A 20,963-nucleotide genomic window follows, 5' to 3' on the forward strand; every position below is an offset into this window, starting at 1 on the left:
AAAGCGATGAAATTAGGAAATTCGCGGGCGCTAGTTGGAATCGGTTGGCGCAGGGCAGGGGTAATTGGAGATAGCAGGGAGAGGCCTTCGTCCTGGCAGTGAACATGAAACAGGATGATGACAATGGTGTGATGATGATGATCATGATGATCATGATGTTGAAAGCATGAAATAGATTTCATACTTTCTGCAGATCTCAGCATAGTGCAGGATGTAGAAGTGTTAGGTAGGGTAAAGCGCAGTGATCATATGTTAGTGAGGTTTAGAATTCACATCAATTTGAAGGGAGAAAGAGTAAAATTGGTCAAAAAGAAACGGGCCTACTTAGACGGAGTAACGGTAAACGCAGGTCAATCGAGGTTGGTACTTGCAAACAAATGTGCAGCCTTAGAACAGACAGATGAAGATGATACAGAGGTAATGAATGAAACCGTAACTATAGCTGGCATCAGAAGCAGCAGTTGAAGTGGTAGGTAAGCTCTCCCAAATAACGAAGGACCTAATAAAGAAACGACAAAGAATGAAAGTGTCCAACTCAAGATCGAGATCAGAAAGAATTCGTGGAACTCAAAATTGATTAACAAGGAGAAAATAAGTGATATTCAAAATTATAACGTGAGGAAGACTGAGGAAGCAGTAAAAAATGGACGAAGCCTGAAATCAGTGAGAAAAAAACTTGGCCTAGGGCAAGCCAAGATGTACCACTGAAAGATAGGCAGGGTAATATCATCAGCAATTTCGAAGATATAGTAAAAGCAGCGGAAGAATTCCATGCTGACACGTACAGCACCTAAAACAGCCACGATACCTCCATTCGAAGTAATAATGAACAGGTTACAGAGGCTCCTTCTATAACTAGCGATAAAGTTAGCAGGGCCTTACAAGACATGAAATGGGGAAAGCGGCAAGAGAAGGTGGAATAAAAGTCGATTTAATCACAGAAGGAGGAGACATCATGCTTGAAAAGCTGGCGGCCCTTTAAGCGAACTGTCTCACAACTTCAAGGGTGCCACAGAACTGGACGAATGCCAACGTTATACTAATCCACAAAAAGGAAGACGTTAAAGAATTGAAAATAAAAATAAAATAGAGGCCCATTAGCTTACTTCCCGTATTGTATAAGATATTCACGAAGATAATTTCCAATAAAGTAAGGGCTCCACTGAACTACAGTCAACCAAGAGAACAGGCTTGCTTCAGGAAGGGATACTCTACAATGTATCACATCCATCTCATCAATCAGGTAATAGAGCAATCTGCAGAATACAACCAGCCTTTCTATATGGCTTTCATAGATTACGAAAAGACATTTGATTCAGTAGAGATGCCAGCAGTCATAGAGGCATTACGTAATCAAGGAGTACAGTAGATTTACGTAAATATCTTCGAAAATATCTACAGAGACTCCGCAGCTACGTTAATTCTCCACAAGAAAAGTAGAAAGATACTTATAAAGAAAGGCGTCAGACAAGGAGACACAATCTCTCCAATGCTATTCACTGCATGCTTGGAAGAAGTATTCAAGCTACTAAACTGGGAAGGCATAGGAGTAAGGATCAACGGCGAATATCTCGGCAATCTTAGGTTTGCAGATGACATTGTCCTGTTCAGCAACTTTGGGGACGAGTTGCTACAATAGATTGAGGACCTTAACAGAGATAGCGTAAGAGTGGGGTTGAAGATTCATATGCAGGAAGAAAGGTAATGATCAATAGCCTGGCAAGGGAGCAAGAGTTCAGGATCGCCAGTCAGCCTGAGAATGAGTACGTTTACCTAGGTTAATTACTCGCAGAGGACCTGATCATGAGAAGGAAACTTACACAAGAATAAAAATGGGTTGGAGCGCATATGGCAGACATTATCAGATCCTGACTGGAAGCTTACCATTATCACTAAAGAGAAAGGTGTACAATCAGTACATTCTACCGGTGATAACATATGGGACAGAAACTTGGAGACTCACAAAGAAGCTCGAGAACAAGTTAAGGACTGTGCAAAGAGCGATGGAACGGAGAATGCTATGTGTGACGTTAAGAGACAGGAAGAGAGCGGTCCTAGTCACCTCACCTAGTCTTCTGCCGTCGAGGAAACGCCTAAGGACTCCATTTCACGGCTTACCTACCTGGACATTATAAAAACAACGTAGCACAAATAGGAGCAACACAATGCACTGGCAAGGTGAACAGGTGATCCACGAAGGAGCTGCAAGCTAAAAGAAAGAAATAGAGAAAGTCCGCAATATTTGTGAGAGTAACGCGAGAGCATAACCCTTGTTTCCATCTTCGTATTCTTTCTTTACAAAGTGACATGGATGAAAAATAATGCCAAGCTGCCCCGTTACTTCCATCCGCTGTTGGAAAAATAAGCTTTGCATACTCCTCATAGGCCTGTGCACTGGTTTACACCCGGGCGTCCCGTCAAGCCGTAAACAAGCTCTCCGTAAAAACATGCACTTGGCAAGAAGTTTTACAGCCAGTTTCCACACCTGAAGCACGAAAGCTATTCAGCTTCGGGACTACAGGTTTTCCCGCTCAATTTAATCCAAGCGCCAGTCAATTTAATCCGAGCGCCAGTCAATTTAATCTAAGCGCCAGTCAATTTAATCCAAGTGCCAGTGATTTTAATCCGAGCGCCGCTCAATTTAATCCAAACGCCACTCAATTTAATCCAAACGCCAGCAGAAATAATCCAAACGCCAGTGAATTTAATCCAGGCACAACGGAATTCAAGAACCTTTGGATTGCAAAAAATTATCAAAATTTGCGAACATATTATGAGTTAACACCTTGAACTTGAAAGAGCAGGGAAGTAGACCAGTAGCTATCCTGCCGCGGGACTAACGACAACTTTTGGAGGTTTTGAAGCGAAAAGTTTCGCTACGCTAGTCAACACCGTGCATGGAGCGAGCCGGCGTATGTCGGAATTGGCTCCGTAAGCATGTTCGGAGTCGAATTGGCTCCGTGAGCGTGTTCGGAGACGAATTGGCTCCGTGAGCGTGTTCGGAGTCGGCGCAGGCGGCCACTGCCGCGCGCTATGCGTCATCGTTTCAGTTCGCCGCAAGCGCGTGTTTATCGCAGAGGCCGACTATATAACCGCTTGCCAGAGAATAGGCGTGCGCATTCAACATGGAACAAGACGAGAGTGATACTACCGATACAGAGAGCTGTGTTTATGGCTGTACAGAAATCGCAAGACACTGTGCCCAACAATGATGAATAAAGAAGTTTAATAATCCTGCATAACTTATGGTATATATCATTGATAAGCAATTTGCATAACTGCACATAGCCCACGTGTAGCATAACCATAAGCTAACCAAAGCATATCCATAAGTGAAACCGTAAGCATATCCATAGGCTAAATCATAAAGCATAACCATAAGCTAAATCTTAAAGCATAACCATAAGCTAAACCATAAGCATCACTGAACCTTTTCGATTCGAGATATCCAGGCTTAACCTTAGCTAAGCCCCAGCCAATTTTCTTATTTTCTACGTCATTATGAGAGCCACACAGAAGATGAACATTCTCAAAATTAATTGAGAGGAAACGTCAGCATGAGTACGTCGAGTTAATGGTACACATGCAATTTGGTCATGACTATCAAACGAAAGAATAAAGGTTGATTCGATGAGAATCACTTGACGCGTTAGCAGAAATTATTAGGCTGATGAATAAAAATTACTTTGAACTTTTTCTCTACGACATCAAAGTACTTTGATGCTCGGAAGTCTAGCTTTTCCAAAACCCTCCTAACTTCTTGCGAGCCCATAGTATATAGGCATGGTCTTACTTTTGCCTAGCCAGTAGCATATGGCAAAGACCGGGAGCGAAACTGTGATACTAACGGGAAAATTCATTGTGGCCATTCGAAGGGCTTCTTAAAGTCGAAACACGAAAGTGGCAGGCTTATGGCGGTCGCGAGAGTAAGCTTTCCCGCAGTTCAAGATTCGCCACTTTTGTCAGCCATCGATGAAGCTCAGGAACGCCTGGCCTGTGCTTCACAAGCGTGCATCCAGCGGACGCACACAGTGAACAGAATTATACAGGAATATTGGCAAGAAGAAAGCATCCCCTACGATGGACCTGACTAATGTACACAAGCAATGACTGAGAGATATGACGATAAGCAAGGCCATATATACAAGTTAAGCTCTCCCTGAAAGGAATAATGTACACTGAAACACGTCGAAGCAAAACAAATGCAACCGTTCTAGGCATTTATCATTTACCCTGTTATTAGTACGGCCCTCTTTAAGTGAAGGAAAACAAAACACAAATTGTAGTGCACGCAGGTACGCTTGCTTCTCAAGAGGCTTGATGCTTTCTTTTAAATTATTGTAAAGCCGTTCTTGCAGATTGCATTTTGTGCAATTATGTGTCCATTCCAGTCCTTTTGGGCGTTTCGTCGTTTGTCGCCGCCCTTTTTACTAATTCACATCATTCGCCTTTTCAAGGAATTTGTTAGAACAGCAAACCGTCAAATAAGCCGCCTTTCTCTGAACGTATCAGACCTGCGAAAACGTTCTGTACGCATCACAGCTTCCATACGCATTGTAAAGCACCGTGAACGCCCTGTTCACTTCATAGCGTATAACCGAAGTTTATATATATGCGACGTACGGGAAATGTGATGTGATCTGTCATCTCCAGGGACTAAACCATATGAGATCCTACACAGTATAATCTAATTACGCTGCTAATGACTTTTCTTGAGATGCCGTTACAGTGAAGAATTGTATATACCCGGCAAACAGAACTGTGCAAAATCACTATTTATTGCTAATGACTCGCTGATGTTCTTTCTATTCTTCGAAATATTGCTGGTTTATTGAAACTTTACTCAATTGCAGCGCGTACAAGTAGACGCTGTAATGGTAAAAAATTATTGATATTTACTACTGGCCCAATCTTCTCATTTCATAATTGTGATAACTTAATCACCTTTTGAGAAACTTTTCATTTTATGTCCATGAAGCTGTGATTGGTGAGCAGTCGAGACAATTAAAGTGAACGTAGTCACCAATGACCCCCAGTAATTCGATCCCATCAGAAATCTCAGAGGAAAGTAATTAGGGAAAACCATTCAATACCTGTGGCAAAATGAACGAATGGTGGCTACCGCTGTCATAACAAAGTGATTCGTGATTACTAGTGGCTAATTCTTATCATCTCCAGGTTATTAATCTTGAATCATCGTTTGAATTACTTACCATTTGACATGCCTGACGCTATGCAGCATAAAAGTGCAAGAACACCGAACAGAGCTTATCGCTAGTGACCCTTAATGGCTCTGCGATGTCAATTAGCAATGTTGATTGATTAAAACTCTCATTTCCTGACACTTTCATTTATACCATTGACGGCGTGCATGAATGATGGCTGTGACCATCAAACTACACAAAGTGATTCTTCATCACTAGAGTGAATCAATCTTGATATTTCCTATAGTTATCAAATTATAGTTAGTGAATAGCCGTCTGAATTACATTTAATTTCATATCTATGACGCTATTCTGCATGAAAATTCGAGAACATCGCAGTGAGCGTATCACTAGTGATGGCTAAAAACTCGGCGGTATCAGTTGGCAGTGGTAACGCAAAAGTGCTCCATCGTGCTACAACTTCATTGATACTACTGACGGCACTCACGAAGGAAAGCTGCCTCAGGGATAGTAAAATAAGTGAATAATATTCGCCAATGACTTAAGTATACGAGTTTATAGTAGGCATAGTGGGCAACTCGTTTCATCGTATTTCATTCAATGCATATGACCTTATGTTGCGCAAAACACCAAGAACCCCGAACTGCGCATTGTATTTCACTTGTGATCACTAGTGACTCGACCTTATCAGTTATGCAATTAAATGGTATTCATGACTGTTTTAGCGGTACCGATGACAAGGTGTTTGATTGGAGGCTGCGGATATCGCAGTAGAATAGTGAATAGTGTTCGCTAGCGACCGAAGCCTCCCGGCGAGGGCCCAGTGATTATCATCGAATGAACCTTTATTCTTTCGTATCATAGCCATGACCAAATCGCATGCGTACCGTTAACTCGACGTACTCATGCTGACGTTTCCTCTCAATTTGGAGAATGTTCATCTTCTGTGTCGCTCTCATAACGAAGTAGAAAATAAGAAAATTGCCTGGGGCTTAGCTAAGGTTAAGCCTGGATATCTCGAATCGAAAAGGTTCGGTGATGCTCATGGTTTAGCTTATGGTTATGCTCTAAGATTTAGCTTATGGTTATGCTTTATGATTTAGCCTATGGATATGCTTACGGTTTTACTTATGGATATGCTTATGGTTTAAGTTATGGATATGCATGGGGTTCAGCTTATGGTTAAGCTCTATGATTTAGCCTATGGTTATGCTTACGGTTTCACTTATGGATATGCTTTGGTTAGCTTATGGTTATGCTACACGTGTGCCTTGTGTAGTTATGCAAATTGCTTATCAATGATATATACCATAAGTTATGCAGGATTATTAAACTTCTTTATTCATCATTGCTGGGCACAGTCTCTTGCGATTTCTGTACAGCCATAAACACAGCTCTCTGTCTCGGTAGTATCACTCTCGTCTTGTTCCATGTTGAATGCGCACGCCTATTCTCTGGCAAGCGGTTATATAGTCGGCCTCTGCGATAAACACGCGCTTGCGGCGAACTGAAACGATGACGCATAGCGCGCGGCAGTGGCCGCCGGCGCCGACTCCGAACACGCTCACGGAGCCAATTCACCTCCGAACACGCTCACGGAGCCAATTCACCTCCGAACACGCTCACGGAGCCAATTCAACTCCGAACATGCTTACGGAGCCAATTCCGACATACGCCGGCTCGCTCCATGCACGGTGTTGACTAGCGTAGCGAAACATTTCGCTTCAAAACCTCCAAAAGTTGTCATTAGTCCCGTGGCAGGATAGCTACTGGTCTACTTCCCTGCTCTTTCAAGTTCAAGGTGTTAACTCATAATATGTTCGCAAATTTTGATAATTTTTTGCAATCCAAAGGTTCTTGAATTCCGTTGTGCCTGGATTAAATTCACTGGCGTTTGGATTATTTCGGCTGGCGTTTGGATTAAATTGAGTGGCGTTTGGATTAAATTGAGTGGCGCTCGGATTAAAATCACTGGCACTTGGATTAAATTGACTGGCGCTTAGATTAAATTGACTGGCGCTCGGATTAAATTGACTGGCGCTTGGATTAAATTGAGCGGGAAAACCTGTAGTTTCGTCAGTTCAGCCCCGAACATGGACTCCGAAATTTGGATGAGGGAACGGTCAACAAACTTCGGACGCCATGCTGCCATAGCGGAACGCTCTGTGATGTTTCGAGATATTTTTTAGGGCAAGCAGCAGCATTCTTGCTCATTCTGCATCTTTCTTTCTATGCCCACTACAACCAAAGTGCCACTTCCAACGCCGAAGTACTCGTTTACTGCGTTAACACTCCAAGCGATCTCTACCTCTCTGCCATACTGAGCTTTAACTTAACCTACACTCTCCTAGGGCGCTTCGATACCAAGTAATACTACAGAGCACCTATGATAATACCAAACCTGTAAGTTCTCTTGGAATCACTTAATTAACTCCCTCAATACAGAAATTCTGAACTCTCTTTACACTCTCTTAGAGGGACTTTAAACTCTCTAGCATCACAGCACCATCTGGGAGGTGTGTGCCCAACTGCACGTATTCGAGTACGGCCTCCGAGATTCAATAGTCACAGTAGTTGTAGAATTTATCGTTGTAATGCCGACCGTTGTATTACCTTCTGCAGTGTTTACTCTACAAAAACTGACTTAACCAGAACGTGAATGATTCTTTTGCGATCGACACACTCCACTCGCGCTTCGCTTCGTCAGACATCGAGTAGACGAAGATAAACAAATTTCAGCCAACAACGAGGTGTGCGTTCCTGCTTGTTCGTCTAGATGGCGCTTCTATACCGGAGCATGCTTTATGTGCCAGTGGCGCAAACTTTCAAGGCCTCCAAAGTGAAGTGAGTTGGGTCAAAAATGACATAAAGACGGCTCATGTAATCCCAGTGTTTTCGAAGGGTGCTCTTCTTATTCAATATTGTGTGCAGACCCGGCGAAGAATTTCAGGAAGCCGAAGGCAGCTCCTATGCACCCACTTCCTAGCAACGAACAAATCTGCAGCTTCTATGTGGCTACACAATAGGTATAGAAGATCGGAAACTAAACAGCATTTTTTTTAAATTTTCATATGAAGAAATAATGCACAACCAGCTTTATTCTAGTCGTCAGCGTCTGGGGTTCTAGTTATCTGTCTAAGTAGCCAACTAACTTAGTGACTGACTGGCTGACTGACTGACTGACTGACTGACCTGACTGACTAACGATGTTGGATTTATTGTCACTATTATAATGTTGTGGTGTAGGTTGCTCATTACCCCTTAGGCGCTGTCGCAGTTGAAAACATTATCAAGACAACACGGCACGAATAAAAATGTTTGAAAGACGTTTCGATAGAGCTAGGCAAAGATAAGACAAGGAAAACAATTTTATTACGTAACAATTGCAGCCTGAAATCATCGGCGAATCGTTTGAACAAGCAAATATTGCATGGAGGCGCACGAACACGTCCATATGACCTGAGAGGCCTGAGAGCGAGCTGTGTACAACCTTGCTGCAGAGCTCCCACCGCCGAAATAAAGTTCAGTTTTCAGCAAAGAGCCCTTTTAGCCCCACATGACTTCATGTCACGTGAGATCATATGTGTCAAATCTGCATGTGCCGTGTTCGTGTTGTGGACTCATTGGCCCACGAAGATGCTCAAAGTCCTCTCTACCTTTCCCTTAGATTTTACTTCGCTTCCTAAAAATAATCTCCCATGCATTGTACTGCTCAGTTTCGAAATGGAACACTGGCGCTTGTTGGTAATATTTCTTTACTTCTTCATGTATTCAACTTCTGCTTCTATTCTATGCCCTACCTCTTCAAAGAGTATGCAGACGTAGTGCTCCCCTCGGTGACAGTTACCAGCCTGCTCCCTCTCTATTTCCCTCTCTGTCCATTGTGTATGCGTGTTTTCAGAGCTAATACTACTACTACGACTACTTCTACTACTACTACTACTACTACTACTACTACTACTACTACTACTACTACTACTACTACTACTTCTACGAATAAAAATAATAATAATGTTTATTGCCACCCAAAATTGCAGAACAACACGAACAGACTGGTCTAAGCCTCAGTTGGCTTGTAGGAGCGTGCCTGTGAACACGATACATATTGTGAATGAAATACAAACATCGATGAGACATGCAGAACAAAGTAAGAAATAAATAAATGAGAAGAAATGGGAAAAAAGATAACATTTGGTTATTCTACTTAAAGCGAAAGAAACTGAAGCAGTAAATATTGCGATGCCGAAGTGTTCTGGAAGTGAACTAATTTCAGCAAAATTATTTCACCGTGCTTTTCGAAGTCGCGTTAAAGATTTAATCCGGTAACTTGTCATAAATGTCCGGCCCGTATGCACATCGTCTGGCCGCACCATACCTTGTGGATGAACGAGGAACCACATACTTGACGTGTTTTCGATGTTTCCTTGTGGCGGTATTCTTTTGTTTGAATGTGGAATTCCAATGATGTTTGACGACAAGTGTTTCGATGAGCAAGGATAGAAAACTCGGTAGACCAAGTTCACGGAAGATATTTGCAGCTGTTACTATTGGGAAATTGTAGGCAACATTTTAAAGAATATTTTGTATAATCCTGTCTACCCTGCATCTCCAACGATCCGAACAGAAGCCGAAGAATGTAATGCCGTATCTTAACACACTTGAACCCAATGCATGTACATTATTTTTTTTTTCACGGACAGGGGCATACAAACTTTGATATTGTGACACGCTAACGAAGAAGACGTTTTAAGCTTGATCGGAAGAAGACGACGCTCTGGACTTCGCGCGCTGTCCACCATCTTGTCAGCTGCTGCAATTATTGTAAATATCATACACGTCTAACTGTTTTTAACCCCGTAACATTTTTGGTGGAGGTTGCGGGATCATTATCAAGACGGATTTACGCAGCGGCGCTCCTTGGCTGCATATACAATGCCAGCTCAATGCGAGGATGCTTCGGGCACGCCAGCACCCGCGCTTACCATCATTCTAGCACGACCCCGCGACCCAGGAACATTTCTGACACCGTCGACACTGATGTTGACGACTGGCTTCACCTATATGTGCGGGTGAGCACCAGCAACCGCTGGGACCATACCATCATGCTCGCCAATTTGATAGTTTACCTCGCGGGCACGGCAGGCGTCTGGTTTCAGACCCGCGAGGAGGAACTTACTAGCTGAGACATTTGTAAACAGAAGCTCAAGGGTTTGTTTGGCAAGCCTGTTGGACGTCAGCGCGCCGCCCAAAAAGACCTCTCTTCGCGTGTCCAGACGTGCACTGAATCCTACCTCACGTACGTACATCCGGACGTGCTAGCTCTGTGCCGCAAAGTGGATCCGAAGATGTTCGAACCTGATGAAGTCGCACATGTCAATAAGGGCATAGCAGATGATGCCTTCCACCTCCTTGTGTTCAAGGATTCTTCCACTGTGCAAACCGTTATTACCGCATGCCGGTGGTAATAACGTCCGTAAAGTGAACAAAAAAAAAAAAGATAACGATCGATAGCACGGCGCAGAAGAAAGAAGGGAGACGTGATTTCACCGCGCACCACACCTGCGCAGTGGGGGAGCGCACCCGCGCTCGCCGCCGTTGCTGCCGGCTGCGTCTACTGCGTCCGCTGCGTCTGCTGTCGTCAGCCCTCAATACAATGGCGCGGATGTTGTGGCGGGAAAACACGGGGATGTGCGCCGCGGTAGCCGCCGTGGTGTGTAAGAACCGGATTGTGCATAGCAGAGGTATACCATTGCAACAGTTGCAACCCCAACGAAAATGGGAAAAAGTGGAAAGACCACTCATTGTGTTCACGGCCCAAGAACAAGTCCAGTACGAGGAGAGACGTCGACAGCAGAGACGCGACTATAACCAAAGACAACGTGCCCGTGCGAAAGCAGAGAATGCGGCCAGTGACTTTGCCTCCGAAGAACGTCAGCGAGAGCAGATACGAGGAGAGTCTGATCGTCGGCTTCGAGCGCAAGCTACCGCGATGAAGGTCGCACACTGAAGGCCGCTCGTAGGCGTCAAGCTAGGTCGTTCGAGTCGGCGTCTAAGCCACAGAAGCGTGAGTTGCCACCTCCTTCGAGTTTTATTGGGGTGAATTCCAAATTCAAGAGAATATTTGTGGACGCGGAATTTGGCCATAGTTGCTCGGTCTGCGATCGACAGCTTCGCTGGCTAACCTGTCACCATATCAGTGGTTCGGATCGAAATTTTTTAGAACAGTGAAAAGCGCAGGTAGCTCCAGAAGTATTTTGAATTACGTGTTATTGCTGGCTTCAACACGTTTCATGCGGTTGTAGTGATCATCATTATAATAAAATTTGCAAAGACGACAAGAGTGCCCAATCAATCAGTCAGTCAATCAATCAATCAATCAATCAATCAATCAATCAATCAATCAATCAATCAATCAATCAATCAATCAATCAATCGTATACTATTACTACTACTAGTACTACTACTACTACTACTAATAATAATAATAATAATAACAATAATAATACATTGCATAATTGCGCCCATGAGCAATCATCATCATCATCAGCCTGGTTACGCCCACTGCAGGGCTAAGGCCTCTCCCACACTTCTCCAACTACCCCGGTCATGTACTATTTCTGGCCATGTTGTACCTGCAGTCTTCTTTATCTCATCAGCCCACCCAACTTTCTGCCGCCCCTGCTACGCTTCCCTTCCCTTGGAATCCAGTCCGTAACCCTTAATGACCATCGGTTATTGTAAGGTCGCTCTGATTGTTCGTGTTCTTAAGTGTCACGAATCGGCCACGTGCTGTGTGTATAGAGAGGGGGTGGTGTTCCCCCCTCCCCCATGTCAGCGGGGCAACCGTTTCTGTGTTATGTGGGGTCACGGACCGCGCGGTGTTGGGTGACGCGTCGCGGCAGGCGCCAGGAGGGCGAGTGCCGATTCCGGGAAGTCGGTATTGTGCGCAGGGTGTTGCCAGTCCGCCGACGGTCACACTAGACCACACAGACCAGCCTTGAAAGGGACCGCTGTATACGGTATTGTGGGTCTGGCGCCCGAGTACCTGACTAATTGGAGGCGCCGCCGAGGTTGAGAAGGGCTTAGCAACCTTGACCCCGTGCCGCGCGTCCGGAACGCAATCGCCAGCCTTGTTGTTGGGTGCGACTGCCTGTGTGGTGTCGAAGGCCAGCTTACAGTGCACGCTGTAGGGATGCGGTGCACACGTGAAGAGTGCATTCGGACGGCGGCGTCTTGTAAACACGCACTCGGAGAACTTTGTCTTGTAGACAATAAGTTTGAAGGACAAGGAGGGCCATCCGTCTCCCACACGGCCAAACTTTGAGTACAGCGGCACTACGTGGTGTCGATGCCCCTGCTTCCGAGACATTTGCGGCCTAGACGCCGTTGGGATTTGAGGCGGTCTAGCGATAACGTGTTCGGGCCTGGCGTGTTTTGCTGAGCCCGTCACTAACTACGTAGAAACGAGAGGGCAACGGAGTTTTGGGGAAAAAGGAAAAGAGCTTTGTTTTCCAATATGCTTATTTTTAAGAGTAAGCCCATCCCTGTGGGTTGTGGCTTAACAAACGGTTGACTCTGATTGGCAACTGAACCTGTGGGACGGGCCAACGGCCCTACCGCCTTTTTTTCTTTGTATATTTGGGCTATAAAAATCGGGACGACATGCTGTCCCTCAGACTTGGCTGAAATCAGGATTACTGATAGATCAGTGAGGCTCCGTACCATGTACGTTAGACTTGGCTGAAATCAGGATTGCTGATAGATCAGTGAGGCTCCGTACTATGTACGTTAAAACGAGTCTGGGCTCTAACAGTCATTGAGACAGTCGAAGAGTGAGACTTTGTTTCTCAATTGTTCAAGTTTGTAATGTATTTGTTTTACCTGCCATGTATATAGAAAAGTTCAACTATAAATATTTCTTGTACATCTGACCTCATCGCTTCCTGCCTGCGTTTGATCAACTGCCGATCATCGTCCGAGAAGCTTCAAGTTCCAACGGTGAAGCGAGGAGGACAGAGAACGAACGAAACATTACTGTTATCTTCCCTCCTCATTACATGTCCTGCCCATGCCCATTTCTTTTTCTTGATTTCAACTAAGATGTCATTAACTCGCGTTTGTTCCCTCACCCATTATGAGCAATAATGAGCTGCAACTCTAGCTTCAATTATCCACCGTGGTTGCCTAGTGGCTATGGTGTTGGGCAGCTGAACACGAGGTTGCGAGATCGAATCCTAGCCACGGCGGCCGCATTTAGATGGGGGCAAAATGCAGAAGCGGCTGCGCACTTCGATTCAGGTGCACGTTAAAGAATCCCAGGTGGTCAAAATTGTTCCGGAGACCTCCACTGCAGCGTGTCTCATAATCAGATCGTGGCTTTGGCAGGTAAAACCACATAATTTTATTTTTTGAGCTGCAATTTGGGTCAAGATTAGGTTAGGTGGTTTATGAATGAGCCTTGAGATTCGTCTCTAAGAGTTTTATTAGTGGCGAGAGTGCGTAGTATTCCCCTACGCGTGTACCTGTCAGAGATCCGCGTCCACCTTCGAAATGTAGATCATTCTAAAGCGAGTGGTAAATACACCGAAGGTGCACAAAATTGCGCACATTTTACTTCATAAGGGCGTACACATCTTGCTAGAATAACACTTGCATACTTCCCTTGCTTCATCACTGGTCTATGCTTCGTTTTCGGAGAACGCCTCGCATAGTCTGAAATTGAAGACGAGGTATAATAATAAAAAAAGATAGGGCAAGAATTTCTATACTATCGATTGTCGCACCTTACATGAACTTTATCGGTCAGGATTGCGCATGCAGCTGCTTGCGTTGCAGGATCATCCACTCTGTTTTGCTCCTCATGACCCTCAACCTTATTCAACACAGCATAGGGAAGAACACAATCTAAGCATACACAAAGAACATTCCAAGTGCCTCTTCTCCAGATTGTTCATGAAGGCAGTGATATGTAGGACAATGCATGTATTGGTGAAGTCACCTCCAAGTTTGAGGTTTCACCGACGGAGCAATGTATTTCTCGGCATATATATATTTTTTTTTTATCATTCCGGCCTATTCTCCTCGAGAATTCATTTCTCTAAGCGCAAAGGTCACTGTTAGGCCGCTCATCTCTCGAACCTGCAGAATGGGCGGTGTAGGGCTGCATGATGGTTTTGTATATACTTTCGCAGTGGCGCGAGTAGCCCATGTGTTTCATGAACAGGGAGGCGTCCACTCCCCAGCGCGCCCGAGCAGCAACCGTTTCTGTTTTTGAGGGGTCGGACGGCCCCCGTGGTGTCGGGTGACGAGCCGCGGCGCGCGCCGGGGGGGCGCGCGGTGCGGATGCGGTGAACGGATTCGGAGAACGAGCTCTTACGCTCACTGTGTTGGCATTCCGCCGATGGTCATAATAGGTCCACGCAGACAAGCCTCGAGTGCGACGGCTGTACGCGTTGTTGTGGCGCCTGCTCCCGAGCCCCCTGCTGGTTAGAGACGCCGCCGAGGTTTAGAGGGGCCTAGCAATGTTGACCACGTGTTGCGCGTACGGAGCGGGGCTCCACTCCCCTACGCATCCGGGCGGCAACCACGTGCATCTTGTTTTGAGCGCTGAGAAGAGCCCGCGCGGTGTCGAGTGACAACTTGCAGAGCGCGCCGTAGATAGAGGCGCGGTGCGCTTGCGGAGATCGCGTTCGGAGAACGTCGTCTTGAGAACACCGAGTCCGGATGTCAACAAGGGCCATTATTTTTCCACGAGGAAAAACCTTGAAGGGGTCTGCGGCACGCGGTGTTGGGGCACCAGCGCCCGAGGCCCCTGCTGGCTAGAAACGCCGCTGAGGTTCGAGATGGCCTCAATAAATCGTGCGGGCCTGGCGTCTTTGCTGAGGCCGTCACTGACCACGTGGAAATAGGAGTGGGAGACGAAGTTGTGGGAAGAGGGAAAACAGGGTTGTTGTCCAATGCATTTACTTTTGAGAGAAAGGCCAACCCTTTGGGTTGTGGCTTAAGCAGACTTTCAACTCTCATTGGCAACTGCTTCTGTGGGATGGGCTAATGGTCCTACCGCCCTATTTCTTTGTCTCTTTCACCTATAACAATCGAGACGAAGTGCTTGTTCCTCAGTCTAGGCTGTAATCACTTAACCTGACAGACCAGTAAGACTCCGTACGATGCAACGCTAGTCTGGGCCGTAACCACTTAGTGGTAGAACAGTGAGACTCGGTTGGTCGTATGTAGTGACAGTTGCCCTAGGCTCTAACTTAAGAGAAAGTAGAAGAGTAAGGCGCTGTTTACTTGTGTGTTCTGCATCAGTGTTCTTTTGCTAACTCTGCATTTGACTGTGTAAATATTTTCGTTGCAATATATCTTCAAGTTTTGTTACCTCCAACCTGCCTCCTGCTTCCTCAACGCCGATAATCCCTCACCGCCGATAATCCCCTTGAAGAGACTTTGGTCGACTTCAAGGAGAAAAGAACAAACTTCTTAATGCAAAAAAAGAGGTGAGGCGTGCAGACAGGACCCAAGAGCAGAGAAGTGGACAACACGAACGCCGACTATCAACTGAAGGGAGCACTGAGGCGAAAAAAGAAAGAAGGCACAAAACTCATCTGCGCCAACTAGCTCAGCTTTCTGTCGTTCTAAGAACAAACTTAACTGTCACACTTCACGTACCTTCGTATTATAATGAGTTTCCTTCTTTCATTTTCCCCCTTCTTTCTTGTTTTTATTTTTTCATAATAATGAGGACATTAAGAAGGGTTACTATTGCTTCTTTTTGACAAGGTGGGCTGCCATATGGCATATTACAGTTAAATGAATGCGTGCAGGCCTTTCTTGTAAGGAAGCTGCATAAGTGGCCTGCGCAACTTATCAATCCATCATTAACTGTTCGCAGTCTGTAGGCTGGTTTGTACGTATCCCGGTACATCCAAGCACTTTGTCCCTTGCGGCTTTTATCACTGGGCACAGCCACAGCAGATGGCGAGCATCCGCTGCTGACACGGGGTCAGGGAACTTTCGGAAGTTCACGGGGTTTTCGGGTGCTGGGCCCCGGGCCCCGGTTATGGATGGTGTAAGGGTGACCCCAGCTTGAAGTCTCCGGAGAGAGACTTTCTCCCCACGAGTGAGACCACGTGGAAGGGTGCAGGTGCCTGGGGCGGTTGTATAAGGGTCTGTATTTTGAGTTTTCTATACTTCTCATCTCATTGCGTGCGTACTTACGTACAAGAAGGTTTTATTTTCCGCGATGGAGCGCAGGCATAGATGACGATATCTGAACCTGTTCTGCCTATTGCTATTCCTTTGCGCCGTCGTATAAGACTTGGCTGTCTTCGTTCGTTAGTCACCAAGTTATGATATACCGTATTTTCCGGACTATATAGTCTGCACTCGGTGAAGACTATATAGCATTTCTTGGGGCTATAAAATAAGAACGTACTCTTTATATAATGCGCAGCGGCCAACTTCGACTGAACTTCGCGAAGGCATTTTCCTCACATGTTCCAGGGGAACAGCCCACATCCGTACGCTTTACTCATCGATGTCAAATTTTTTTCGCCGCTGCTCGGTTGGACCTTCGTTTTTGTGCAAGCTCGACTATACGCAGAACTTGAACGATGCCGCCAAGGCTTTTCGCCTGTTCGGCGCTATGAAAGCTTGCGTTTGGCGCGTATGCGAAACTGCGTACGAGTCCGTTAAGCACATTGCAACGAGGTTTTGCGCATGACCTCACAAGCCCAAGCACTGAAAAAGCAGCTACTTTAAGCACTTTATAAGCGAGCAGCATTCACATTCATATTTATTCCAGAAGGTTGCGTTCGCTTTGCGTATCACGAGCTGACACGTATATACGAGCTGAAAATGTCAGGCAGCGACCATCACTGCAGCGCTCATTTCGCTAAGTGATTTACAGCACAGGAGAAATTCGCTCGCCCAGCCTGGCTTCGTTTTCGTCAAGCGCGCCTCCGATATTAAATAAAATAAAATTAAATTAAATAAAGTACAATAAAATAAAATTAAAAGAGAAAATCATGTACAGCGCACCCGCACACACAGGGAGTCCGCACCTCACGCAATTTGAACTGTTAAACCTACATAGTCCGGGCGATATGGTATCCAAATGATGCAGCTACCTATAATAAATCGCAGTGCAAAAGTTAGGCTATTTACGGATATCCAAACGGTAGCAGTAAACACGCGAAAGCAACGACTTCGGCAAACGGACTTATTCTGACGTTTAAGTGTGACATTACGCCTTCCAGAATTCGACCTTTCGTTTTTAAAATTTATTTTGATGCTTGCATATTTTCAAGTAATTTTCGTCACCTACGTGGTGCCTTAGCCCGCAGATTTGAAGAGGAGTAGCAAGCACGTCGTTCCGGCCTCTCCACGCGGTCTCCCTGCTAAATCTAATCTGATGTAAGTTGGGAGGACAATCAGACTACGGTATATGCACGAATATAACTCGTTTTTTTTTTCGTTTTTCTCTCTCTCTCTCGAAGTTTCTGGCCTCAATGAGTGCATCGCGTTATATTCGGGTTCGTGCCACAAATACAACGTGATTTCTTATTCTTTTTTATATGATGTAATTTTGTTTTATTTTCTCTCGCCCGCCGCGCTCTCCGTGCCTATTGCCACCTCGCCTCGCGAAAGAGCGGGGACCTGGTGTAGTTACCATGCGCTCCACATTTTTGCGCCGTTTTTCTCCTCGCGATTTAGAACGCTGTTAGTGCCGCCTCAATGCGGTTGCGGTGCATAAATCGCAACTTCGAGCGAAACGATCGGCGCTGTTGTGCATGCCGGCGCGTTCATGCGAGTTGTCTTCGAAGTCGCGCGGTTCATCATGGCATATATACGCAATCCGCGAAAGGCTTTGCCACGTTCGGTTGTATCGCGGGCATTTCTGTATTAGCACCGTTTGTTCAATAACATCGATGGGTGTGACGGGGCACGACGCCGTTCTCGCCGGCAGTGATGTGAGCGCTCGTGCTTTCACTTTATTTTGCGATGGCAGTAACGATTTCGCAGTAACGACGAACGATGCATCGCGTCATTTTTTACGCGTCATTTCATTTCACTCTCTTTCTTTTTTTTGCGGCGCGCGACTTCGCGTTGTAATCGCAATTACATGTTTCTCTTTCATTTTTTTGAGAAGCGACACGTCCCCCTTCGCTTTATACTTGTGGACGCGTCGTTTACGTACAAATATGGTGATAATGAAAAAAAAAAAAGAGAAAGCTTTGAAAAGCAATGCAGGGGGCCGCGTTTTATAGCGATTTATGTCTAAGCCCATTCACTTCCTCTTTCCTCATTGTTTTGGATGCCACCTCTATCGCAAGGACTGGCCACTCGACGCGACGGAGGATAAGAATTAAACTATCTAAGAATGGAAAAGAAAATTTGATCGTTACGGTGCACGTGGGCTCAGTGTTTCCTATAGTGAGGAAAGTAAGCAGTATACAGACCGTCGACGAAAAGAGAGCATCAAATTCACTTACACTACATGCTGTACAATGGGATGCTGTCATTCGGAACCTCAAAAGAGAGAGAGAAAAAAGTTGTATATTTCGTTTAATTGCTTTTGAAAAATCGTTCAACTGTCGCATGCCTCCAGTCTCGCCCATGGGTCTATTTCTGAACAACGCCATGCACTCACTTGTATACGTCTGGATGGGGTGTATAGACCCGAGCCATGTAAACACCGCAATAATGTCACCGCTGAGCATGACTGTCGAAAGGTCACAACGATCAGGATGTCTGACCGTTGACTGTCCTGTGACACTCGATATACGCGTTCGACGTGCATATCACCAGCTGAGTAATTAAAGGCGGCGATGACAGTGTGACACCTCGGAGGTCGCTAAATAAAGCACGCTCTCCACATGTGATCCATTCGGCGGCTGAACAGTAGCACCTCGTGTGCACTCGAAGACACATGCAGTCAACGTCGTACCATGCATTTTCAGGAAATACACACTCGAAGAGCCATCAGCGGTGCTTTGCAGTTAGCACGGCGTCCTACAGTCCTACAAGCGGTAACGACAGATACGAACGAACCTTGGTATCGCGCTATCTCAAATATCATACATACGCAACGGCCATCGCTCCGGTCTTGTGCAACGGTCATTGAATGCGTTTGTACCCGGTCCCGGACCTGCCGTATGCGATGCACTGCACTGAGTGCCAGTCTATGCGGCGCCTCCGTCTGCAACGTACTTACCAGGTGCGCGTGGGATTGTACGTCTGGCCGCACAATCAAAGCAGACAGCATGTCCGGCCTCGTAAGAAGCGGCAACGAGTGCGCCCACTTCGGCGTCTCTTATCTTTCGCCTTTATCGACTGGTCGGAGGTGCGTACTCGAAGCTGATCGGTTTCGAAGTGACGCCCGTCGCGAAAGTCGCTGACGCGTCCGCTGTGATTTGTGCTATTTCTGCTGCCTTGAGCTGGGAGTGAATACGCGGTGAACTTGCTACAGTGCGAGAAAAAAAAGCAAGGAAAAAACACAAGAAGATGTCGACCCGAGGAATTGCAGCCTGGTAAGTCGGTTGTTCAATCCATGCAGAGCGAGATGTCTCTCCTCTCGTCTTTTGCGTAAGGAGGACACGTTTCACGATATCGTCGGTGATAGTCAACAGAACGGCAGCATGTGGAATAGTGGAGTCTTAATGTGCACGTCTACGCCATTTAACTTTAGAGTGCATGTGTGCGTGGTGGCTACCTAATACTGAACGCTCAGGCAGACTGAATTGAGAACTTGTGAGCTAACAAAACTGTCTGCTATAGAGTATAACTTTTTTCATGGTGAGACTGACACGAATAATTCCATCACACGACGTAGCTTATATAGTATAAAATTTGATATTAACCGGTCACGTTGCATTGCGATGTTGTCATCGTAGCAATACGATGCAATTTCTCCAATAGCGCGTTGGAGAAATCGTGTCTCCTGCATATTCACTACCATTTACTATCATGCTGTTACGCTGCTCACTGCATGGTTATAAGGAGTATTCAAGCTGCTTTATTGAGCGGTGTTAGCAGAGAGGATCAACGGGGGAGCATCTCAGCGAATTGCGGTTTGCAGATGACATTGTCCTGTTCCGCAACGCTGGAGATGAATTGCGACAAATGATTGAGAACGTTAGCCGAGAGGGTGTAAATGTTGGGTTGAAGATTAATATGCAGAAGGCTAATGTAATGTTCGATGTCCCGGCCAGAGAACGAGAATTCGTGATAGGAAGTCAGCAGTTAGGATCGGTGAAAGGTTATAAGTCTATCTATAACAGGTGACCCTGACCATGAGCAGGAAATTTGCAGAATAAAGATGGTTCGGATCTCATGCGGCAGACGTTGCAAAGTCATGACAGGCAGCTTACCGTTAACATTTAAAAGAAATCTGTAGAATCACTGCACTGCACTGGTGCTTACATATGGCGCAGAAACTTGAAGGTTAACAATGAAGCTGCGAGAACCGGGTAGCCATAACAAGCACCAGATGATCATCACCATGATGGAAAAATGAGCAGTACATGAAAAGAAAATTAACACCATACAAAGCAGTACACTGATTCGCACTAAGAACTAGAAATGAGAACCAAACATTAAAAAAAATATTAAAGAAAGAAAGAAAGAGAGAAGATTTGCGTTAGCACAGTGGTTATGGCGCACCCGATTCCTAAGTGTACATTGCTGCAGTGACATGGGCTCGAATCCCAGTGGTGGCGGTTGCAGCGAGAGTTTTAATTTTTCTTCTTCCTATGGAGTGACGCTGGGGATGATGACAAGGTAGCCAGACGACGACGA

The 20,963-nt window shown here is 45.7% G+C and overlaps 1 protein-coding gene across 2 annotated transcripts in view; it reads left to right on the forward strand.

Moving 5' to 3' along the window:
* Nucleotides 1-19,532: 19,532 nt before the first annotated feature.
* Nucleotides 19,533-20,963, forward strand: part of LOC126536425 (choline/ethanolamine kinase) — a 136,537-nt gene continuing 135,106 nt past the window's right edge. Inside the window, exon 1 of one of the 2 annotated variants that reach the window (XM_050183379.3) lies at nucleotides 19,533-19,696. In XM_050183379.3, coding sequence (XP_050039336.1) covers nucleotides 19,671-19,696 — 26 coding nt within the window. In that variant the 5' untranslated portion in view covers nucleotides 19,533-19,670. The remainder of the gene's footprint in view (nucleotides 19,697-20,963) is intronic. The other variant, XM_050183381.3, reaches the window with a different exon arrangement.

The sequence above is a fragment of the Dermacentor andersoni genome, chromosome 4 (genome assembly GCF_023375885.2).
Source record: "Dermacentor andersoni chromosome 4, qqDerAnde1_hic_scaffold, whole genome shotgun sequence".
NCBI classification, from domain to species: Eukaryota; Metazoa; Arthropoda; class Arachnida; order Ixodida; family Ixodidae; genus Dermacentor; species Dermacentor andersoni.